Source organism: Pangasianodon hypophthalmus, chromosome 2 (assembly GCF_027358585.1).
Source record: "Pangasianodon hypophthalmus isolate fPanHyp1 chromosome 2, fPanHyp1.pri, whole genome shotgun sequence".
Classification (NCBI taxonomy): Eukaryota; Metazoa; Chordata; class Actinopteri; order Siluriformes; family Pangasiidae; genus Pangasianodon; species Pangasianodon hypophthalmus.
The window spans coordinates 16241467-16266955 of record NC_069711.1 but is presented as its reverse complement, the minus strand read 5'-3'; the positions used below and the strand labels follow the sequence as shown (position 1 = coordinate 16266955).

The 25489-nt window shown below is 39.4% G+C and overlaps 2 protein-coding genes across 3 annotated transcripts; one reads left to right on the top strand and one right to left on the bottom strand.

Moving 5' to 3' along the window:
* The first annotated feature begins 248 nt into the window (after nucleotides 1-248).
* On the top strand, nucleotides 249-18582 carry rereb (arginine-glutamic acid dipeptide (RE) repeats b). 2 transcript variants are annotated; one of them, XM_034300908.2, is made up of 17 exons: nucleotides 249-907; nucleotides 2470-2518; nucleotides 3822-3946; nucleotides 4084-4183; nucleotides 5938-6036; nucleotides 6755-6835; nucleotides 6926-7079; nucleotides 7191-7283; nucleotides 10078-10274; nucleotides 11237-11410; nucleotides 11540-11650; nucleotides 11810-13005; nucleotides 13248-13470; nucleotides 13578-14156; nucleotides 14526-14666; nucleotides 14773-14950; nucleotides 17711-18582. In XM_034300908.2, the coding sequence occupies exons 1-17, from the start codon at nucleotides 882-884 to the stop codon at nucleotides 17716-17718; spliced, it is 3534 nt and encodes a 1177-aa protein (XP_034156799.2). In that variant the 5' UTR covers nucleotides 249-881; the 3' UTR covers nucleotides 17719-18582. The 2 variants fall into 2 exon arrangements, with proteins under 2 accessions (XP_034156799.2, XP_026771285.3); XM_026915484.3 differs by having other exon boundaries at nucleotides 251-907; nucleotides 13578-14232.
* Nucleotides 18301-25489, bottom strand: LOC113527558 (PPARGC1 and ESRR induced regulator, muscle 1). Its single transcript, XM_026915498.3, has 4 exons — nucleotides 25341-25489; nucleotides 21154-23805; nucleotides 20473-20589; nucleotides 18301-20335 (listed from the first exon to the last, which is right to left on the bottom strand). The coding sequence occupies exons 2-4, from the start codon at nucleotides 23771-23773 to the stop codon at nucleotides 20265-20267; spliced, it is 2808 nt and encodes a 935-aa protein (XP_026771299.2). The 5' UTR covers nucleotides 23774-23805; nucleotides 25341-25489; the 3' UTR covers nucleotides 18301-20264.

Sequence of the window (25489 nt, the reverse complement as noted above, 5' to 3'; positions counted from 1 at the left end):
ATTAATTTCACTACAAATCATCCATAGAGCATTCATTTATTCTTTAATAGTGACAAGAAACTGGTGTCACTGAACCATCCTGTTAACATGTCCTAGTGATCTTAAGATGTAAGATGAGAGACTTTTATTAATGGTGCATGGGGTAAAGAAGTGTAACAGCAGCAGGATAGTAAGAATAGAAAAGCAGAAAAAGAAATATGATCATGACAGTATAAACTGACAAGCATCAGTTAGCATCTGCTAAAATGTGTTTAAAGGTTTGTTATGACATGAGATATTTCTGCACAGTGATGATCTTATTAGCTCCAACATGCAGATTTAACTTTGGCCATAGGAGTATGTGTTAAGTGGCAGATTTAGTAAGAAATTCTTCTGTGGAACACGTAAAGATGGAGTAAAATGATTACATAATGCGAGTTAAACGGGTGTGAAGCAGCTTCACTGAAGCTGAGCCTCTAGGGGAGGGAGAAGAAGAAGAAGTGGATATTCTTTCGCACTGGAACTGAGCAGACATCCATTTTGAAGTGTTGATTGGAGTGATTAGTGTTACCGATACATCTAGTCGTTGATTTCACTGCGCTTTCATTTCGCAGCAGCGGCGGTGTCGGATTGTGTGTGGTATCGAGGCTCGGTTTGTGGCTGATGTCTCGGCGGACACGGAGCTGATTGCATTAGAGACGGCACATGCTCAGTTAGCGCTGCTGAGCGCCAGCTCTGTAGGCTGGCGCGTGAACGCTGAGGTCATCGCCTGAGCTCGGGGAGAAAATCCTCAGCCTAGCCTCCATTTTGAGTAGCTAGTATGAAATAGGCGAATAGCATAGTTTTGGGCCGCCGCCGCAGAACGAAAACAAACTGTAAACACAACGGAAAGAGCTTCCGCCATGGACGACCTGTTCAGCCCGCGAAGGTTTGTAGGTTTTCTCAGTTTTACTAGTGTCTCTTTTTTAATTTATTCTCGTGTTTGTCCGACACTGCTAAGTACTTTTGCATTCTGCTGCAAATATAGATGGTTGTGAACTTGACAGCTTGCCTCGCTCGGCTACACACACAGACGCTAAATGAAGGCCGTCTATAGCACTGTGGCACGAGGAAAAGCAGAACGACATGCAAACCAGCCTCCAGTTATACTTATATCATGTTTGTGATCGGAGTTATGGTAAACATTGCGGTTATAAGTTAAGTTTCATTCGCCTAATTACTAGTCAAATTATGCTCGGGGGAAGGACATGTATTAGCTGTTTTGGTGCCGTTAGTAAAAACGGATCAAATAGCATCATACAGTCGCGCTTCATGGTACGTCTGGCTTTAATTGTTAACACTATGCTTTATATAATCACTGTTCGCCCATCTGCGAAATTAGTGATTTGCAGAGACGCTACGTGTTTAAGCCCCTGTTTATATAACCTTTGGAGGGAACGATGCCGCCAGGCGCTGATTGGCTGCGACAGATTAATGGGCGGGACTTGGACTGAGCGTCCAGACTGCTGATAGGCAAATGACTCGCTGTGATTAACACTGAGCACGAGCTGATTTAAAGGGTGGAACGCTGAGGAAGCGCCCGTCATGGCGCAGCTCGAACTTTTACAGTGTGTTCAAAAGCAGTTTAGTGTCTGTAAGATAACGTCCTTTAACTCACGCCGAGTATCATGAGAAAAAAAAATCTGAATTTTTATAGTTATTGCATCTTGCAAGTTTAGCAGATATTACATCCTAGTGTACACTGTAAAACAATTACTGTAAATTTTACAGTCATTTACTGACAACAGGGTTGCTAATAAAGTACTGTAAAAATTTTGCAGTTTAAAAAACCCTGTAAACACATTTGCAGTAAAGAACTGTAATATATTACATAGTATAAAATAACATAATCCAGTACATTTGCTCATTTGGATGTCTAGCTCAGCAAGCTTGCATTGATTGAGTGCAGTCTCTGAGTGCAGGTTAACTGAGTGGTGGAAGTGGCTGAATCAGTGTAAGTTAGCTGAGCTAGTTGTGGTGGCTCAGTGGTTAAGGCTTTGAGCTACAGGTTAGAAGGTCTAGGTTCAAGTCCTAGCACCACCAAATGGCTGTGGTTGGGTCCTTGAGCAAGACCATTAACTCTCACCTCAGTCATATCCCACATCACTTTTGGTCATCCAAATGAGCAGATGTTCTATACTATGTAAGATATTACAGTACTATACTGTAAACATGCTTACAGTTTTAGTTTATTGTATTTTTTTTTACAGTGCTTTATTGGCAACCTTGGAACCTAAATATCTTATGTTTTAAATCTTTGATTGTAATTTAAAATTCAAGAGCGTTTTAAAGTGAAAGTTTATATACACACACACATATATATATGTTCAGAACTTTTTCATATTTTATGGAAATGTTACAATATTACAATGTCATTTGTATTGCTTTCAAAATGGCAGTGAATTATTGGGATTAGTTGGCATTAGGAATAACAGGATTTCTGCATTTTAGGCAGCTGAACAGCACGCAAGGGGAGATTAGAGTGGGTCCAAGTCATCAGGTGTGTAAAAAGGCTTATTATTGCACCCAGTATATCTTATTGGATTAGTGATTGAAAATCATGAGGAGTAATTATTAGGCCTTAATCATTTTAACTGTGCATTTGTCTAAATTAATGTTATACACATGTATGTTTGTATCTGTAACATTCGTATTTCTTGTGTGCATGTACACTCACTGTCCACTTTAATAGGAATGCCTGTACACCTGCTTATTTATGCAGTTATCCAAACAGCCAATCAGGTGGCAGCAGCACAATGCATAAAATCATGCAGATACAGGTCAAAAGCTTCAGTTAATGTTCACAACAAACATCTGAATCAAGAAAATGTGTGCTCTCTATGACTTTTATTGTGACATGGATGTTGGTACCAGAAAGGCTGGTCTGAGTATTTCATAAACTGCTGATCTCCTGGGATTTTAACACACACCAGTTTCTAGGGTTTGCACAGAATGTGCGAAAAACAAAAAACATCCTGTGTGTTAAGGGTCTTGAGGCTGAAACACCTTGTTAATGAAAGAGATCAGAGGAGAATGACCAGACTGGTTTGAGCTGACAGGAAGTCTATAGTAACTCAAATAAGCAGAAAAGCATCTCAGACCACACAGCACACCTGGCACATAATGGGCACAGACTCACCGAAACTGGACAGTTGAAGACTGGAAAAAGACCAGGTGATTTTTTTTTTCTGTCTAGCTTCGTCAGCCTGTGCCCTTGATAGCCTCAGATTCCTATTCTTGGCTGACAGGAGTGGAATCTGACGTGGTCTTCTGCTGTTGTAGCTCATCCACCTCAAGGTTCAATGTTTTGTGCATGCTGAGATGCTTTTCTGCTCACCACGCTTGTAAAGAGTTACTATTTGTGTTACTATCCTTCCTGGCAACTCAAACCAATCTGGCCATTTTCCTCTGACCTCTCTTAGCAACAAGGTGTTTCCACCCACAGAACTGTCATTCTCTCAATGTTTTTTTGTTTTTCGCACCATTCTGTGTAAACCCTAGACACTGTAGTGTGTGAAATTCCCAGGAGATCAGCAGTTGAAGTATGAAATACTCAAACCAGCCCTTAAGGTACCAACTTCATCACAGAGATCACACTTTTTCTTCATTCAGATGTTTGATGTGAACATTACCTGAAGCTCTTCACCTGTATCTGCATGATATTTTTTTTGCATTGTGCTGCTGCCATATGATGGACTGATTAGATAACTGCATGAATGTGCAGGTGTACAGCTGTTCCTAATAAAGTGAACTGTGAGTGTATGTGTGTATAAATATGTTTGTGCTTGCTTGCACATGTGCAGGCCAAACTCCCTGAGCTGCAGCCGCTTCCTACTCCTGGCATAGACTCAGTGACAGAGAAAGAGGAGCTAGTCTGGACACCAGGAGTGAATGACTGTGACCTTCTCATGTACTTGCGTGCTGCCAGGTGAGTGGGCGATAGCTCCATGCTATACCTACTCACTTAAATCCAAATGACTATAGATGTGAGTGTAATTGAATTTTGGACTTAGTGTTTGTAATGTATAAGGCTTATCCTGGGGCATATTGTTTATTTATAATCAGGAGCATGGCAGCGTTTGCAGGGATGTGTGATGGAGGGTCAACAGAGGATGGCTGTCTTGCAGCCTCCCGCGATGACACCACGCTGAATGCATTAAACACGGTCAGTTGTTTGATTTTTTTTTTTTTTTTCTTTTACTTCTGAAAATATAACTTACCAGGGGTGCTAACACTTCCTTGACAAGAGATCTATATTTTCATGTTATTATTATGGTAAGAGCCACCATGTAAAATATGCACATACACTCATGTAGTTTAAATTAGTATAGAGTGCCGCAGGGATGACATATTTTTATAGGCCAACCCGGAAGATAGCATCACCCTGGTTCCCCTCGACAAAAAGCCAATAGGATTTTTCCATTGGCTTTTGGATTATTGCAGAAAACAAACTCTGTGACCAACAAAAGTTTATGGTTCTTACATGTTTTGTTCATCAAGATCTTCATAAATGAACACAACTTCTATGAATTTGTGATTTCGACCTCACTGCTACTAAGCTTTTTAAAAACATGTTCCCTGATAAGGATTCACTGGTCTCTTTTTTGTGGATGAATCTGCCCCCACCCTTTTTGGCAATGTGTCCGTGTTGCATTATTTTGGAAAAATAAAATTCCCTTTGTTTATACGCGCATTAGTTGTTTTCCTGTTCGGCATGATGACATTTAATGTCCCTGACAACCTCTGTAGTCCGGTTTAGCCACTTGTTAGCAACCGCCGTTTTCAAGACACGTAAAAGCTTAAAAAAATCACGAGTGGGGTATTGCTGATGTATTTTATGTCCTAGAATAAAACGTGAAAATATCTTGAGCCTGTGTTAACCACAGACCTTATTTCAGGCATTTAACCAAAAACTCATTCAAAAAACCCATTGACTTTGGGACGAAGGAAAAGGAAGTGATAATATGCCAACTAATTTCTGGGTTTTAGGGTTCATTCCTGCGGCACTCTGTTGTGTTATAATCTGAGCAGCTCTCACATATGTTTTACCAGTTTTGGGAAAGGAGGAATCACTACTAGACTGAAAACTGACCATTGGATTTTAATTTTGACTCATTATTTAGTGCAAGACTTGAAAGGCACATTTGGTTTGTATTGCTGTACTATGTATGTGTTCTAGCACTGAAACAGAATCCAGCCCATTTCAGTATTATATGTACAGTGAGAGTCACCTGGTGAATTTTTTAAGTAATGCTGTACTGCACATCAGGAAAATAGATCCACTACTGAGATGTCAGAAGCTTTGTCCTGGTGAAATATAATATGTTCACCCCCACTGCCGAAAAACATACATCTCATCTTCTCATGCCATTAGGTCATTGATTTTAATTAACCCTTCAGACTCTTAGGACCCATCTGTGGATCCAGACATGCATTACTTACTCTCATAACTACATACTTTTTGCCCTTACTTTTAGTGTAGCTACTGAATAATATGAGCAATAAGTTGGGAATTTAAGTGGCTGACTTTCACCATGTCTTTCTCAGGAACAAAAAAAATCAGTCAGAACAAAATGAACTAAATTACACCAGTTGCACATGTGTGTTTATTATACAACAGATATTGGTTACTATGTAGAATTTCATGAGAAAAAAAGAAAAGTAATAAACATTTTAATCATAGCATCCATTGTGTAATGAAAGCATTTTGTTGATGCAATAACAAATTAATTATTAACATTAATTATGTTAACCTGTTTCTGGTTACATTACATTACACTGATGTTTAAACAATCAAGTAAAATAATGTTTATGCAGTGGATACAACTATACAACATCTTACCAACATTTCTAAAGTGTTTTTCTGTTTGGGAATGAATGGTTGTATAAAAAAGTGTTTGTCTTCTTCATCTCCTTCAGCTCCATGAAAGCCAGTATGATGCAGCCAAAGCTCTTCAGTGCCTGGTGAAGAAACCTGTCCCTAAACTCATAGAGAAATGCTGGTCAGAAGATGAAGTGGTGAGAAATGATGATTTAACAGTATGATTCTTCTTGTTTGTTCTTAATACTCTAGAGGATACAGGTCACGATCTTCAATTATCCAACATCAGAATGGGGAAAAAATGTGATCTCTGTGACTGTAACCGTGGCATGGTTGTTAGTACCAGATGGGCTGGGTTGAGTATTTCAGAAACTGCTGATGTCCTGGGATTTTCATATATATATGTATATACTGTGTGTGTGTGTGTGTGTGTGTGTAGTATTCAATATTTCCTCAATGCATGAAACAATGTGTCTAAAAATATAAAATTTGTATGTGTATTTGAGTCAGTTGAGGTTGACAATAGTTAGTCTTCTTTTGTGTAAATTTACACACACCCAGGAGCAGGAGTACAATACAAAGGTTTTTTGAATTTTGGGGATTTTCTTGAATACCATTTTGTTTGTGTAAACGCTCATGAACGATTTATGCATAATTCTGTTTGTATACCGATTGAATAGTGAGGGCCAGTATTGCTATGTAGTTATTGCACTTAATTACCTTAAAAGCAAGTATGAATAATGTCAAATGTTCAGGAAAAGCAAAATGGTAACAATAAAGAAATATAGTTTTATGTAAGATTTTGCATTTCCTTGAGAGGATTTCCTAACATCAAAACTTTTAAAAAGAGAACAGGGTAGTATATTTATACCACGCACCTGTTAAGGGTTCCCTCTACTCTCTTATTAATTACAGAAGAGATTCATCAAAGGTCTCAGGCAGTATGGCAAAAATTTCTTCAGGATCCACAAAGAGCTGCTCCCCAGTAAGAAAACGGTAGGAGTAATTCTGCTTTGTACCTTTACCAGGTAAACCATGAATTACTAAAGTTCCTTTTTAAAATTTGCAATGCACTTTTGCCTTCAGGGTGAGTTAATTACCTTCTACTACTACTGGAAGAAAACTCCTGAAGCTGTAGGGTCACGACCTCAGCGTCAGCACCGTAGGCAGACTGCCTCTCGCAAGGTCAAAACTCGCAACGCCGTAGCAGCTGCCAACACCAACTCCCGCACCTCATCTAGTGAGTTCTGCACTGCACATAAGTGGCATTTTGGTGCGTAAGGTCTGGTGAGAGAAATATGGTAAGTCTAAGCTTATTTAATGCCTGCTGTCTTTCTTATACACTCTGCAGTGGAGCTCAGTTCAGCCAGTGAGGACGATATGGAGAGTGAGGACAGTGAGCAGGGGGAAAAAGGACAAGCTTGCAGCCACTGTCTAACCACCAGTAAGTACATCACATCTATCAGCATTACGGCAGGTGCTATATTCTCTTCCAAGTAACTGTGGACAGTGTAGTCTCCACTTGTTATGTGCTTATCTTAGTGTTGGAAGGTATTGGTGTCTGTAATGAAATGTTCATTCTTCATCAGAAGCAATTCAAGAGTAGAGCTTTTTTTCCTTTTTGTTAAGTCAGAGAGTAGTCTCTCTTATTTATATACATTTTGCAAATGATGTGTTTCTTCTGTATGACTGTAATCATACTTGTATACAGTCGGGTCCATAAGTATTTGGACAGTGACACAATTTTCGTAATTTTGCCTCTGTACACCACCACAGTGGATTTGAAATGAAGCAGTCAAGATGTGATTGAAGTGTAGACTTTTAGCTTTATTTCACAATGTGTAACAAAAATTAACAGTTTAGGAATTACAGCCATTTTTTACATAGTCCCTCCATTTTCACAGACTCAAATATAATTGGACAATTGACTGATAAGCAGTTTCATGGCCGGTTGTGACCTGTTTCCTCATTATTTCATGACAAATTAAGGAGATAAAAGATCTCAAAGCATTGAATTTGCATTTGCTAGTATGCAGTGTTGCTGCAAGAGAAGGAGGCCATCATTAGGCCAAAAACAGCAGACCTATCAGAGAGATAGCAGAAACGTTAGGAGTGGCCAAATCAATAATTTGGTACATTCTTAAAAAGAAGAAATGCACTGGCGAGCCCAGCAGTGCCAAAAGGCCTGGAAGACCACGGAAGGCAAGTAAAGTGGATGATCGCAGAATTCTTTCCTTGGTGAAGAAAAACCCCTTCACAACATCTAGCCAAGTCAAGAACACTCTCGAGGAGGTAGGCCTATCATTGTCAAAGTCTACAATCAAGAGATGCCTTCATGAATGTAAATACAGAGGGTTTACCTCAAGCTGTTAACCACTGGTAACAGTCAAGAACAGGAAACATCTAAAAAAAAAAAAAAAAGCCTGCCCTGTTCAGGAATAAGATTCTTTGGACAGATGAAACCAAGATTAACTTGTACCAGAATGATAGGAAGAGAAGAGAATGGAGAAGGAAAGGAAGGGCTCATGATCCAAAGCATACCACATCATCTATCGAACATGGTGGAGGAAGTGTTAAGGCATGGGCATGTATGGCTGCCAGTAGAACTGGGTTACTGGTGTTTATTGATGATGTGACTGCTGATAGAAGAAGCAGGATGAATTCTGAAGTGTAAAGAGCTATACTTTCTGCTCAGATTCAGTCAAAACTGATGGTGCCTCACAGTACAGATGGATAATGATCCAAAACATACTGCAAAAGCAACCCAAGAGCTTCTTAAGGCAAAGAAATTGAATGTTCTTAAGTGGCCGAGTCAGTCATCTGATCTCAACCCAATTAAGCATGCTTTTCACTTACTGAAGACAGAACTGATGGCAGAAAAAAGCCACAAACAAGCAGCAAGTGAAGGCAGCTGCAGTATAGGCCTGGCGAAGCATCTCAAGGGAGGAAACTCAGCATTTGGTGATATCCATGGGTTCCAGATTTGCATCCAAGTATTAAAACTAAGCCTTATATTTATAATTGTTAGTTTGTCCAGTTACTTTTGAGCATGTCAAAATGGGGGACTATGTAAAAACGGCTTTAATTCCTAAATGGTTAAGACAATATTTTTGTTAAACCCCTTGAACTAAAGCTGAAAGTCTGCACTTCAATCACATCTTGATTGCTTCATTCCAAATCCATTGTGGTGGTGTACAGAGGCAAAATTACAAAAATTGTCATTGTCCAAATACTTATGGACCTGACTGTGTGTGAAAACATATTAATTTTTACATTGTCATATGAGTTAACATCTGCAGTTTAGCCATACAGTTTTTGAAATCTTACTATGGCAATATGGGACATACCTAAGTACTGTATTTTTCTGCTTTTTCAGTTAAAGCAGGTGTTAGACCAAACACTAATAAAATATCTCCTGAAGGGGAAACGATGCAGGATGTGAAATTTGTGTATCTGCTTCGAGTATTGTCTTTCCGTTTCACACTGACTTTATCTAGTTGAACTTTAAGCTGTGAATTTACTGTGGGCTCTTTGGTTGGTAAAAAAAAAAAATAGAGAAGCTGCTTGTTACTAAGTAATGTTCACACCAGACTTTTGCCTCACTAGTTTCTTACTGTTGATTCTTACTGTCCACGACATATGCTAGGGTTTTTGTTGTAAAATTCAGTTTTTTTCTTCTCTGCCTGCTATAATTTTCCTGTTAACAGTTAGTATCTCTGCATTGCATATACCACCAAATTTAGCACCTTTTAACATCAGCATGTATTGTTCCACTTTGTGTTCATTCCTACTTACGTAAATATGGTTATGTTCACATATAAAATAGTTCTTTCCCACATAAAGAATGATGTACAGAGTGATGGTTACATTTGTCACTAAACCCAACTGTGTCACAGATTTCATGGCTACTCCTCCAATATAGAGTGCTACAAAGTTAAAGGCCTTCCTTACAAATAAAAGGCAATAAAAATGTCATGCAAAGTTATATTTGGCTTATTTCTTTGATTGAGTTGATTTTATGCTATGGGGCTTTAGCTACTACTACTGCCTGAGTACTTGTTAAAAAGGCAGCAAGCAAATGAAAGTCTGGGTTTTATGGCCTTGAAAAATATTTGTTCTGAAGAGTTGTTTTGATAACAACTTGTGAATAAATATGAAACATAATTGATGAGCATTCACATAGCATTTATGTGCTCTTTGGTGGGTTTTGTACTAATTGACTATAACACTATTCCCAGGCTCTAAAGACTGGCATCATGGCGGTCGTGACAATGTCCTGTTATGCACCACTTGCCACGCCCACTTTAGCAAGCATAGACGGCTGCCACCTATGCCCAAGCCAGCTGACCCACCCTACCTGTTCAAACCTGTACGAGACGAAGATGAAGGGCTTGGTGCACGTCAGGGAATGAAGACACGGCGCAGCAGAGCATCAGTAAGCTCAACAGTGGTCTTCAGTTCAAGTTTAACACCAAATACAATCCATAAAATAACGTTAAGTTAGGCAGCAGTGGCTGTCAACTCTTAACTTTTTCACGATTAATCACATTGTTAAGCGTAAAATTAAATAATGAATTCAAAAGTAGTGTATTGTGCACTTCTGTGCATAACAATCACATTTGGTTTGCAAACACTTTAAACAGATAAAGTGCTTTTTACAGCAGTATTCCCTTTACATAGTAGCAGTTAAAAATTCTAATTTAAAATATTTCTTGTAAATCTCAACTTAAACATTAATGTAATCAAATTAAATATAAAACCAAAGCTATCTGCCACTGCCAGGGCATTAACATTTAGTCTAGTTTGTTATAGAAAAACAAGTTATGCTCAGAGCCCAGAGCCCCAAACATTATAACACCTTCAGAGCAACAGCAAGTTAACATTTATAAATGAACATGTTCTGAACATGTCAGGGAAGAAATTTAAACTGAAAATGTCCATGTAAAAGTTCGGTACCGTTCTCCATTTTTCTGTTCCAGTTTTCCTGGTTTATGTGCGCGCATGAGCAGTTTTAGGCCCACCCCAAATGCTCTCATTGGTTGAGATGCGTGATGACGCCCATCCCAAGCCAGTACTGATCAATATCCCACCCCTCTTGTGACCCATTGTTTGTCTGTATGTGTATTCAGAGCCAGTGAGCAGTAGTGGACTTTCGAAATAAAGTAGTAATTTAAAAAACTGTGTTAATGCACGATAAAATAATCGTCGGCGTTAATTAATTAATGCGTTAACGCGATAATAATGCGATAACTTGCCCAGCCCTAAAATAGATATTAAGTGTTTTTACAAATAAATATGCTCAGGTGTCTTGCTTTTTTGTTTAAGTCCCAAAATCAAAGTAGTTAAAATAAAGCCTACTACAGTGAGTTTAAATAATTATGCATTTTTTGCTTCTAGATGTCATCCCTGAGAAGTGGGCGGAACCGGCTAACAGGGAGCCCTGATACAGGTCTGTCTCCCAGCAACGACGAAGTCCGAGTTAGTGGCCACGCCTCCAGAACTGGCTCCTCTGCTATGGCAACCAGGGCATCCAGTGCTGATGCCAAAGCTATGGCTGGGAAGGCTGGCAAGGTAATAATGTTTATTTTCATGTTGTAGACCATTAGTGCTTTAAATACATGTTAATGTTCAGTTTTGAATTTTTAATGATCCAAGAATTGTTTCCAGGCAATTAACCTTTTATTTTTGAATGGATTTCAGAAGATAAAAGTGGAAGCATCCTTAGTAAAAGGAATTAAGAGACAGAGAGACACCGCTGCACCAGATACAGAAGAACCAGAAAGAAAAACCATGAAAAGGCCCAAGAATCAAGTAAGATGGCATCATGATGACATTTTACTGAAATAGCTATATAAATTGTGGACTGCTTTAGTCCTGATGCTCTGACTTATATTTTTTCTGAATAATGCTCCATAAGGATATTATAATTTCATAGACAAATCATTTGGTTGGTCGGCCTTATTTATTCAGGAGGTTCCAGACTCCCAGTCAGAAGGAGAGGGTGAAGGTGAAAGCTCAGACAGCCGCAGTGCTAATGAGGATGGCAGCAGTGATACTAAAGATATAGACCAGGACAACCGCAGCTCTTCCCCAAGCCTCGCCAGCCCATTGCCAGCCAATGAGAGTGATTTAGACTCACCTGTTCCTCCACCTCCACCTCCAGCTGGGCCACAGAGCCAATCACAACAACCTGTTAACACTATAGCAGCTGCTCCTCCAGCTCCCTCTCAGACCCCACCTGCTCTACCACCTCAACCCTTACAATCAAGTGTATCTTCACCTGGAGTTTCTACCATCACTACCACCAGCAGCACCACCACCACTTCACGGGTCGTCGTCCCTGTGGACATTACCCAAGATGATCCATCTGTCATTGCTCATAGGAGGAGTCAAAGGGGTCAGGAGGCTCCTCCCACATCCCAGCCTCCCTCGGGGCTCTCCTCTTTCCAGGGACCAGGTCCAGGGCAGGGCCAGTCTTTCCCTCCATCTGCCCCTCATTATCACCACCATCCAAGTCAGGTTCAGAATCATCCATCCAGCGCTCATCATCCTCATGGATTTGGTCCTAAGCCCCTTCAACTTCAGCGGGATAGCCTCCATTCTGCTCTGCCACTGACATCTGCATCTCAACTCAAGCCCCCACCAACTACCCCTATCCCCTCCTCTCACAAGCCAATTCCTGCTCCTCCACCATTTCTGCAGATCCACCCCAATCTGCCTCCACCTCCAGCATTAAAGCCTCTGGCCTCTTTACCTGCTCAGCACCCTCCCTGCTCTCAACCTCCTCCCTTGCACATTATGCCCCAGCCTCATCCTCAGCCTCAACTGCCCGTGCTGACTCAGTCCCAGAACCATCAAGGCAAAAGTCATGTTACCAGCCTCCCTCCAGCCTCAGCCTGTCCTCACGCTTTGCTCTCCCAGAACCGTCCTATGCCTGAATCCACCGCTCCGTTCACTCTGTCCTCATCTTCTGCTGCAGTCCCGGGCCCACAGCCATCCACTTCCTCTGCACCAAGTGCACCTGCTGGGCCAGCACACGTGACCATCAAACAGGAGCCTGTAGATGAAGATGAGAACTGTGAAAGCCCGCCTCCTCCTCCACGCAGGACTCCTTCACCTGAACCCACTGTGGTTAACATCCCCAGCCATGCAAGCCAGTCAGCCAGGTATTTTTAAATTTAGTAGTGTCTTGTAATATATAGTCTTGATGATGTTTGATAAAATTGATAAAGCCCTTTGGATGAGTGCTGAAGACTGACACAAGCAGCAGCAGTACTTATTACTATTACATGGTTAAGTGACTTGAATAGTGATGATTGGGGCCATTTGGAGCCATTGGAATTCTTTAAATTGTATGAGTTTTTTTGTGAGTTACTTAATTGACAAATCAATTTTATAATATTAACAGGTTCATCAAACGTCTGAACAGAGGCTATAATTCCTGTGCTCGCACAGACCTCTACTTTACCCCTCTTGCTAACTCTAAACTAGCCAAGAAAAGGGAGGAGGCTGCTGAAAGACTCAGAAGAGAGGCAGAGCAGAGTGCCCGTCAGAGTCGAGAAAGAGAGAGGGAGCGTGAGAGGGAGAGAGAAAGGGAGCGGGAGAGAGAAAGAGATTCAGACAAAGCTTCTGTAAGTGTTTGTGATTGTTTTATTACCCTAGAGTACCCATTTTTTCCAGTTTTTGTTCAGACTGAAATATGCTAATCTGAAATCTACTTCTTCCTTTCAAACTGCAGCGAGCCTCCAGCTCTTCCCATGAGGGGCGTATGGGCGATTTGCCATTGGCTGGACCCATGCCACCAGGACGCCCATCATTCGAGGCCCCCCCTGCGGCAGCTGTTGCCGCCGTCCCTCCATACCTCGGGCCTGATACGCCGGCTCTGCGTACACTCAGCGAGTATGCACGGCCTCATGTTCTATCGCCCGGCAGCCATCGTGGTGGGCACGCCTTCTTCACACCCTTGGGGCCTGCTGACCATTTGCTGGCCTATCACATGCAGGGCTTATACGCAGCTGACCCCGCACTCCGGGAGCTGCGAGAGCGTGAGATCCGTGAGAGAATGAAACCAGGCTTTGAGGTGAAAGCACCTGAGCTGGAGACACCTCTGCATCCATCCCACAATCACATGGATCATTTGGGCCGCCATGGAGCCCTGGCTCTAGCGCACCCATTTGGGCCATACCACCCAGCCATGGAGCGCAACATGGTGCGGCCTGAGTTAACATACGCTGAACGGTTGACTGCAGAGCGACTCCATGCTGAGAGGATGGCAGCATCTGCTGTAGACCCCGTGGCCAGACTACAGATGCTCAATGTAACACCACACCACCACCAGCACTCACACATCCACTCCCACCTCCATCTGCACCAGCAGGACCCACTCAACCAGGGTGAGAATCTTGGCTCTGATTAGAGTGGCAAGTCATAATCACAAACCTCTGACATTGCTGATGCTGAATAGACATTAGGTGGAGGTATATCTTTATAGGAGAACTTAGTCATTTTTAGGGGCCTCTGCTGCCTGCAAGGTGAATTGCAATAGCCTTTCCTTTCCTAGCAACTGACACACAAACACGCTATATAATATTGTGAACCAATTTAAAAAATTACAAGCTTTTTAGAAATATATAAGTTCAGTAGAAAAACCTCTGACTCGGGTACCTGTGATCTCATATTTTTTTAGGTTCAGGGCCCCACCCTCTGGTGGAGCCGTTGGCAGGAGGTCCCCCTCTGGCTAGGTTCCCCTACCCACCAGGTGCACTTCCCAACCCACTGCTCAGTGAGTTGCCCCATGAACATGACATGCTGCGACACCCTCTCTTTGGTGAGTGTCCTGGATTGCAGAATATCACAATATTATTTCTATAATATATAACAGCATATTGCTTGTATAACTTATTATTTTGTTTCTATTTCTATCCATTTTTTAGGAGCAGCATTCCCAAGAGATTTACCAGGACCACTGGGTCCCATGTCAGCTGCACATCAGCTTCAGGCCATGCAGGCTCAGTCAGCGGAGTTACAGAGACTGGCACTGGAACAGCAGTGGCTCCATGGGCACGCACACCTGCACGGCGCTCCTCTCCCTAGCCAAGAAGACTACTACAGGTGACTTTAGCTTGACATTTACACACGTCACAAGCTTTATGTGCCTGTCAGTGGAAAGTAGTCCATCAGACCGGATGAGCCAAAGAGGCACTTTTTCAGCTGAGAAAGATTAAAAACACTGGGTTTAATTCTGCTCTGGTTAGTGCAGATATATTCAAACAGCAGTGTCAAGCCTGTCACGGCAGAATCAGGAGTGCATGTATATACAGGGTTTCACAGTAACCACCAGGGCCGCTTGTCTGTTTTAATTAATGTACTTCTAGAAAGGTGTAATTGCACACTTTCTTATTCTATTCATAGAACAGTAAGAAAAAATTGTTTCTACTTTGCTGTATGTGAACTTTTCTAGTGTCTACATCTTAATTAAAACAGACGAACGTCTGTACTCTTCAATTGATCTTGGATTGCTCTTCAATCATCTTATCATTTGATTATCTCAATCGTTTGCCTCCGCCCTTTATGTTCTAGACTATTTATTATTATTTGTAGAATTATTTATAGGTTATAGTGCATGAAGACAACAGAGCGAGAGAACACCTTTCAACACATAACCATTGCATCAATCGTATAATGGGAGCCTCTGGGTGTAGTGGACTAAAAAGTTAGCTGAAAAAAATGTCAGTGAGTTTCATGTGTTAGGAATGAAATATGTCAGGGCATGCTGTTATAGAAAAATAATTAACACTGGGTGGCGTAATGCAGCCCAAAGTGAACCAGCGTTACTATAACCACCCCAGAGTTGATCTTTTTTTTCCAATAACAATACATCCCAAAGTGTTTTACTTCTCTTATTACATTTGTCAGGGATTGCAAATTTTAAAATTAAATTAAAGAATGACACATTATACTTTTAATTAATTTATAGCTTATAGCATCCACTAAACAATTTATTTATAACTTTTCACATAAATTATAACAGTTATAATCAGTCATTTCCTCACCAGCCTTTCTTTTTTTCCCCTCTCTCTTGATGTTAATAAGACAAACAGGCAGCTTGTCATGTGAGCAAGAAAATGTAAAGCACAAAGACCTCTGCCCTCAAAACTTTCCACTATCACATTTGTTACGGCTTTATCTGACTGTTACAAAGACCTGACACTGGTGACTTCTTTTTCATTTACCAAAAATGATAAATAAATGTTCCCTCAAAGAAAATCTCACTATATCAACAATTACACACATTTAAATCCATTTACATGGAGCGTCCACCTACAAGTCATATAAACACGTGATATGCCGTACAGCCAGAACTACTGGCAGTGTTGGTGTTTTAGAAATCAACACCTTCTGACCAATCAGATTTGAGAATTTAACAGTGCTGTTGTATAATTTCATATTCAGCTGTAAGCATTACAAATACAGATATCCCCTTTTTTTTAAAAAAATGGTTTGCATATTGGTTGCATTCATTCAGTTATATTCCACTGCATATTTTAACACTACAGGACAAAAATATGGAAACAAGTAGAGATTTTTAATGATTTTTCTTAAAAAACATTTTATAATTAAGTCACTTCAGCAGAACTCGACACAGTATGGTCTGTATTTTATAATATGGATAATACACTGCCTGGCCAAAAAAAAAAGGTCGCTGTTTGGGTTTAAATAAGCAAATACTTAAGAGCCTATGATTGGATCATTACTGCAGTGATTAATATGTTTCTGCTAGCAACAGTTCTTTTAACCTTAACTGATGCAGTGTGTACCTTCTCATTTCTTAAACAGCCATGGCAGATTACATAACCCATGGTCGTGGAAAAGATATTACTGATGTTACTAATGGCCTGGATCAAGCAAAGAAAACAACCAAAGAGATTGCTGAAATCACTGGAACTGGGTTATGAAATGTCCAGTGCATTATTAAAGCCTGGAAGGATAGTGGTGAACTGTCAACTTTACAGCAGAAATGTAGTCGGAAAAAAATCTTGAATGATCGTGATCGGAGATCTTTAAATATGTTAGTGAGGCTAATTGGAAAAAATGACTTCAATTTGCTAGGGAGCGTAAAGACTGGACTGTGGACCAATGGAAAAAGGTCCTGTGGTCTGATAAAATCAGATTTACCCTATTCCAAAGCAATGGGCGTGTCAGGGTAAGAAGGGAAATGCATGAAGTGATTCACCCGTCATGCATAGTGCCTACTGTACAAGCCCCTGGAGGCGGTGTTATGATCTGGGGTTGCATCAACTGGTCAGGTCGAGGCTCAGCCTCATTGTGCGCCAATAAAACGAAGTCAGCTGAGCACCTGAATGTACTGAATGACCAGGTTATCCCGTCAATGGACTTTTTCTTCCCTGACGGCATAAGCATATTCCAGGATGAAAATGCTAAGATTCATTAGGCTTAACTTGTGAAAGAGTCATTCAGGGAGCATAAGGAATCATTTTCACACATGAATTGGCCACCACAGAGTCCTGACCTCAACCCCATTGAAAGTCTTTGGGATGTGCTGGAGAAGACTTTATGGAGTGGTTAGACTCTCCTGTCCTCAATGCAAGATCTCAGCCAAAAATTAATGCAACTCTGGATGGAAATAAATGTTGTGAAGTTGCATAAGGTTGTTGAAACAATGCCAGGATGAATGCATGCCGTAATCACAGCTAAATGCAGTGCAACAAAATATTAGATTGTGCGACTTTTGTTTTTGGCCAGGCAGTGTATAATCTATATTATGTTGGCTTGTATATTTTATATTGGTCTAAGGTTTGATGGGGCTGTTCTAATACTTACATGAAAAATATTCTCTTATCTGCTCAACAGCCGTCTGAAGAAAGAGGGAGACAAGCAGCCTTGAAATAGTTGACGTACACTGTGGACTATGGGGTGATTTCTGTATTCAGGGTGGTAGCTGTTCCTCTCTGCAGGAACCCTGTACAGAATTCAGTTTATTCCCTTTCAGCACTTATGACTCTGCCCTACTTTGTGGTATTGTATGAAATAACAACTTTTTTTCTAAGCACATTGACCTTGTTTTTGTTGCATGACTATTACTTAGCCATTTTTACTGTTAAAAATGAACTCTATTGTAATATTGTTGCTGTGCTAAAGCACTAGATGTATTTAGTATTTGCAAGGTGCTGTCCAGTATCGTGAATATCCACAATACAGCTTAAAGTTTAAAACTTTATTGATACCTACTCTATAATACTGTACATAGTATATGTATCAAATAATATATTACATGTGTAAAAGAGTGTTTTAATGTTAGATTTGGACTCAAAAAGACAAAAGAACCTGTGTGCAGTAAGTGCATGCTTTAAATACTGTATCATAGCTTTTCTTTAACCTCCTCTTTTTAAGGTATATCTTAGAGGGAACACTCTTATCAGTATATAACAGTAGAGAGAGAATAGTTTTTGGACTGTTTATTGCAATACAAATGAAACTGTATTAATAACAAATAAGTAATTAATTGACACCATGTCATATATCTCTGGATAAAGTATTATGTCTAAGTAACAATATAAAGCTAGCTGTGACCACTAGTGGAGTGTCATTATTTGTGCTCAAATGGACATCAGTTAGAGCTATTAACCACATTACTCGAAAACTACTGATGTGAAAACTTTTTCTTTACGCAACAGCCAAAAACACAGTATTTTCTACAATAAACCAGTGAATACTGAAAGTAACCTTTTATGAAGTGTGTATTAAATGTATGAATGGTTTGATTAAAAATATAACATTGTGTGATAGTACACATCATTACATGTACACTCTCCTTTTAAAGAAAAAAAATCCACCCTGAACAACTTGGATATTAATATTATAATTATAATTAGTATATTCATCTGTATAATTAACACATGATCTTCAGCGGCATCCATGATTTATTTTCTAACGAAATTAAACATTTCATCTACATGTCAGTCTTTGTTCACTTCGGTTAACAGTTTCCTAAATTACTCACAATACAGTTTGACTACCTGCTGATAGAAACATCTCGCTTCATCTCTACCTAAAGAGAGCGATGCAGCAGCACTTTAGTCCTTTAGTCTGTCCAGCTCTCTCACCTCCTCATCTGTACACTCTGCTCAAACAGGTTTCATAGCTTCAGCTTTCATGCCAACACTGCCGTCAACTCCATTGTGTTGAGTTTGTCTGCGTTGGATTTTTCATTAATATGGCATTGAAAGTCAATGGTGAGTGAAAATGGTGAGTGAGAAAAGAAGCTCTTTTTAGATTTTGCTTGAGATTGTTGAAAGATTTTCTCCTGTTCAGCACCATCAGAGCGCAGACAACTCACGAGAGTAAAGAAAATACAGCAGCAACCGACAAATTAGCACTACAATCATTAAACACATCACAAATATTTAAATATAAACATATTTGTGTTTCAGGGTGAAGTTTTCCATCCTTTAACACCCTTTAACAAATTATTACTGATGATTAAAAAGACAAATGTCTTCTTTTTTTTTTTTTTCTTTTACATGATTTTGCACTTCATGAATTTTACTAATACTGCATCCAGTTGAATATTATGTAATTGGGCTAAATTGGTGTTGAAGCTTGTAGTTTCAGAATCAAATGCTATTTTAAACGTTAATAATTTACATGACAGAAATTTGTCAGAATAATTTCAAAAATGTCTGAAATAATTCTGACTGAGAATTGTTTATTTAAAAAAAAATCACCACCCAGTTACTCCCTATGACTGCAGCAATAGCCACCATGTTTAGAAAAATAAAAACTCAGAACAGACGTGCAATCTTTCTAAATGTTTGAAATGACTGTAGAGAAAAGCAACAAGAGAAGGACATATTCAAATGTTTCCTGGCCAAGCAGGAAGAACAGAAGATCAACTGACAAGAAACTATTTCAGCCTGCAATAGTAAAAAGTCCAGACTATTAAACCAAAATGTTCTCTGGGAATATTCTCTGTTTCTTATTATTATTATTATTAGTGCACTAAACAAAAATCTGTTACTCACAAGTATATACACAACGTACTTATGCTCAGCACATCTTATTTCTGAAAAAATATTTCTGACACAAACCTTCTAGTGCTCTTCTGGTCCATATCAACCTATCTTCTCTTTCTGAATAAATGCTACTTTAACAATAAATTGAATGGTAGAAAACAATGGATTTATTATATCTTGTTTGCTATCATCTCAAAAATGGCAAACTACTGATAAACTAAAGTACAGCATACGAAATAAAACCTAGCGGCTGACACATGCGTTGTGTATTTACATTGTACCTGGTTTAAATTTGTGCAAAATGAACCCTGTTTTTTTTTTTTTGTTGTTTTTTTTTGTTTTTTAACTGGCCCCTTCTGAGAACTTTTTTGGAAGGACATCATGGATCATCCTCAGCTGTGTCCTTTTCCATATTTCCGCAAGTACTGGATGGCTGAGATTGCACTTACGTTTGCCAGGAGAGCTGGAAATTGAGAAGGAAATTATAATACCAGAATAAGGTTGTAAACATATTATGCACTGAAATACCTTCTTATGTTAATTTATTAATATACAGCATCAATATGGCTATTTATTACTGTTCATGATGTTTCAACACACCTGTTTTCCACATGTCTGTAGACTGTGAATTATAGGATTTTAATACCCAGGAAGCAAAGGCAATACAAACCAAGCACATATCTGCTTGATTTATAGAAAAGACAAAGTCTTCTTTTTCTGGAAGAGAAATATTAGAATATTGTATTTAACATGAGGTTTTTGGAAACATTGCATAATTTTATTCTATACTATTTGTCCCTCTTTCATTTCTTCTCCCTTTTCTTCGTTTATTATTTGAGACAGCGCACTGGACTTCTGTTGCTATGCTCTGTTGGACTAGCTTGCTTTTTCATTTACATCCCTTATTTGGCCAGACTTTACTCTTAGCATTACAGGGCTGTGATTTACTATGACAAACCATTGTTTGTTCTCTTTTTTGGAGTTGCTGAACTCTGTACAACCTTCAAAACTGTTTCTTCTTCTGAGCTGCCAACATGTCCAGCATCCTGAATACATGGGAAAGATGTGATTGGCTCTCTTATTCTCAATGACTTATCCTCACTGCAACTTTTATTATGCGCTCTGAAATCATTACTGCTTGCGCTGATATTTGTGTTCATGGTGAGGTGTGTAACCACCTCATAATAAATGCCTTTAAATATATATCTTGATGTCGGAACATCCTAAACAGAGTTTTAGATAAGAAGACTGCAAATGGATGATGGTTTACTTGTTACTTACTTGAAATAAGTACAGCATGTTTCTGCGGCTCTGCCAGTTGTAGGAGGGATTTGTTCCCCACTTGCATCAGTGGTGCTATTTGTTGAGCTCTTGAGACATGTGATGTTGCCTTTTTTGCTTCTTTTGGGAAAATCCAAGAGCTGATTTTCTGGTTCCAGGTGCTCCCCTTTCCTATAAATCTGATTCTTCTCAGAGAGAAAAGACTACTCCAGTTTCCTCTTTGGATCATTGAAAAGCACAGGTTTGGCATTTCTGAGGGACTAGGAGACATTTCCGGCTGGATGCTGAAGCAAGTCGTGTCCCTTATTGGCATATTATCTTCTTCAAAATCTGGGTCAAAATCGAGTTCCTCCACCTCAGGGAATACCAAATCTCTCACCACTGAGCGTGAGGCACAGAAGATGGGAATAGTCTTATCTTGGGTTGAAGGAAAGAGAAAATTCCCAATCTCAAAGTCTGAGAAGAAATCATCATACATCTCACATACAGACAAGTTCTGTGTGAATGGAAATGAGACAACAGTGCTGCTGAGTCTGTCTGAGGAACCAGCTCCATTAATGTCTTCAGTCAAAATCTCAGAAACGGTTAACATGGATTCATTATCTGCTGTATTGCCAAATGATAAAACAGGTGTTTTCCTGATGACTTCCAGTTCAAAAGGATTCAGATTAATGTCTTGACTAGATGTAAGAAGTAAGCTTTGTACCTCTATAGCTGGATACAAATAATGTGCGATTCCATCCTGATGACTCAGTTTTATAATGTCTAGAGATTCACTTTCATTATTTGGATCGAATTCATGGCCTGGGATGTATGCAGACTTAAAATTTTCAGTCTGTTCTTTGACATATTGAGGCTCAGGACTAGGGTTTCCACTTCTGTTAAGTATTTGTAGAAACTCCTCATCATAATCAGAGAGAGTAGAGAGTTCACAACTTGAACGGTCTAGTTTAGACTCATCTACATGCGTGAAATAGTCAGAGTCTGCAAAGTCATCCATCAAGCCACTTTCTTGTACGCTATCATGTTTAGAAGTCAGCAGACCTTTGTCTTCAAGATGGGCTTCACTCTCCTGAGCAATTACACTTCCGCTCATAGGAGACATGTTATGAGCTGATTTAAGATGTAAAATATCATTTATTGTCAACTTCTCCATTTCATCCCAAAAAGATGAAAGAGCATATATTGGGCAATTTGGACCTACAGCTGCTTCAAGACTTTCCTTTTGTGATCTCTGATTCTGTGTCTCCTGGGAGGGCTGTTTCAATTCTTCCTGCATTTGTGTTAGCTGCTCTTGCTCTTCTAGCTTTTCTAAAGGAGTAGTTGTTGAACACGCCTCCAGAATGAATCTAGAGCCATTGTCTTGAGTGTCTTCATAACCTATATGGCTTAAATTGTTGGTCATTGGGTGATCTGGAGTGGTGACGTGTGTGTTACTTTTGGGTTCGTTGGCTATGCTTTGGTCATTTACTAGACCATCAGTTTGTAATTGTGCACTATCTGTGGGAACTAATAGGGAAGGAGAATTCACAGAAGGGTGAGGATTGTTTTCTAAGGTTTCTGTAGGAACATCTGAATTGTCTTTGCATTTAAAACTAAAACCACAATGTATATTTTCCTCTTCAGCAATAAATGATGATGCTTCTGAGGTGCAGTTAATTTTTGGAATAGAGTGTTTTTCAAAGGCCTCCTTTTCAGGCTCTTTCATGGGAGATAAAACTACCTCATGGTCATTGCATGAACTTAAAATAACCTCCTCACAAAAATGATTAGGACATGGACTAAAGTAAATACTTTCAGAACATGTTTGCACAGGTTGCATAAATTCATTCTGTAATATTTGTTCATTTTTCGTTACTTCTCCTTCTTCTTCCTTCTTATTATTTGAGATAGAGCACTGTCTTTCTGTTACTATGATCTGTTGGAAAAGCTTCCTAGAGGTTTTTTTTTTTCTTCCTTTTTTTTGGCCAGACTTTACTCTTAGCATTACCGGACTGTCGTTTACTGTGACAAACCACCGTTCTTTCTCTTTTTTTGGAGTTGCTGAACTTTCTGAAACCTTCAAAACTGTTTCTTCTTCTGAGCTGCCAAAATGCCTGGCATCCTGAATACATGGGAAAGATGTGATTGGCTCTCCAATGGCTTGACATGATTTATGCTCACTGCAGCTTTCATTATGCTCTCTGAAATCCTTTATATCTGAGGCAATATGTTGCTGATCATTGAAATTGGCATCATTAACACTGCTATCAGAGGTCAAGCATGCACATGCTGTTGAAACATCATACAGACTGATCTCTGCAGTTTGCTCAATAGATCTCTCGTTGTCCGTCTTATAACTTAAGCATTCAGGTTCTTCTGAGGTGTTTTCAGCGTTATGGTCATCAGTTTCACTCTGTGTCAGTGCTGCAGCCTCAGGCTCCTTATTTGGTTTGTCAGGGTTGGTCTGGAGATCTAAAACAGACCCTTGGGTGGAATTTTTCTCATCATCAGTGTCACTGAAGCCTGAATCATCCAGGCTTGCAAGCCATGCCTGTTGAATAGAGCACTCCTCACTCTCCTCATAGAAACTCTCCCAGTCTCGCTCTGCTATTACAACACTGTGCTCTAAGTCATCCATGACAAGGGAGTTTACACAGCATGATTCAGCATCTGAAAACAGAGAAATGTTGTATATGTTTTTCAGTAATTTGCATTTTTCTAGTGAGTATGTTAATTATCAGTGAAATGCTTTGCAAAGCATTCACTGTACACCTAACAGTAAAAATTGTAATAATAATAACAATAATAATAATAATAATAACAATAATAATAATTATAAAAGTAAAACAGTTGTATTGTGGTAAAAGTTAAGATAAATAGAATGGGATAATAGGTAATTTTTAAATTGTATATGTTCTCTAAACACAATATAAAATCTAAAACCACCTGATAGATTTTTTGTTTTGAAATGGACATTTTTAAATGGCATTTTTAAATTTTTAAAAATGTCCATGTTTTAAAATGGACATTTTTAAGCGGAGATCAAAATCTAGTATTTCATATTTATAACAGTGCTACAGCAAGTGTTTCTTTCGTATCTGTAACTGAGTCTACTGGGACTGTAAGGTGACTCGAGAGCAAGCTGTATTCATGGAAATTGTCCCCACAGCTTGGCAGATGTTTATCATGGGCTGTCGGGCAAGAAGAACAAGCCCAACCAAAGGCAAACCTGAAACAAATCCTCAGAATACGTTTTAAGGAAGGGCATAAAAGATAATTTGGATGCAACCCTTCTCTGATTACTATAATTGTGGATTGACCCAAGTCTGGTATGTTTCCCTTCCTGTGCCAATCTGGCAACATGCTTCTGATGTAGGAGGAAGTGAAAGCAGTTGATATTCAAATTCAGTAGATGTTTAAAGCAAAACATTCATCTGTAGGGTTCTAAAGTTCAGAATTAATTCTAATGGTATGATGATGCTCAATAAACGGGGGAAGTAATTGCCTTTTATTGCTTCAGTGTACAGCAGATTGGAGCTCTTGCATGGGATATAATAAACAACTACTGTAGTTGTGCATGTGTAACAATGGGTGACAAACTGCATTGTTAAGTTACTGTAAAGTTAGTGCATTTTATTTCTCTAAAACGTTTGTGTTGTTAGGTTTTTTATGTATGTGTAGTATGCCTGAGTAACAACATATGTTCAAACTATTTAACCACATAAATGGGTGCAGTGTTTACATTGTGAATCAGTTCAACCGTAACACAGCTGCCTTTGGCAGGCTTTTTGGATTGTGTAAAGCAGTCATACTATGCTGATAACAATGCTTTCCTCTTGCTCAACTTGGGCGTAGATGCCTATGATTTCACATTTAATTGAATATTAGTTATCTCATTTGATTTGCGTCATTTGATATGGCTCTTTGTGAGTAAACTGCATTAGTTGCTAATAAATCCAATGCGTGTCAGCTGTCTGTACAGGGCAGATATGTATATTAATATGTATTTTAAGTTAAGCTTTTCACGCACTTGCATTGCTAATACAACAAGATTAAACTGCACGGATCAGGTCAGCTGCAACCCACCAAAACAAAAACCACCCATCCATCAAACCAAAATAAAATTTGTACACTACTCAGCTATCCTTTCCTTTAGTGACATTAGGGTTGTTGAGCATTATGTTTGTCTGGATTGTTTGCCTTACCTTTAGGTGTAAATAATATTTCCCAAATACTTGAACATTGCCCAAGGTTGGCATGGCGCTGTCCACAGCGTTCGCACTGCCCTTGTATGCGGGAATGCGGGGCCTCTGTCTCGCTCTGTTATAAATAGAGCCGTGTCTCTGGTCACATG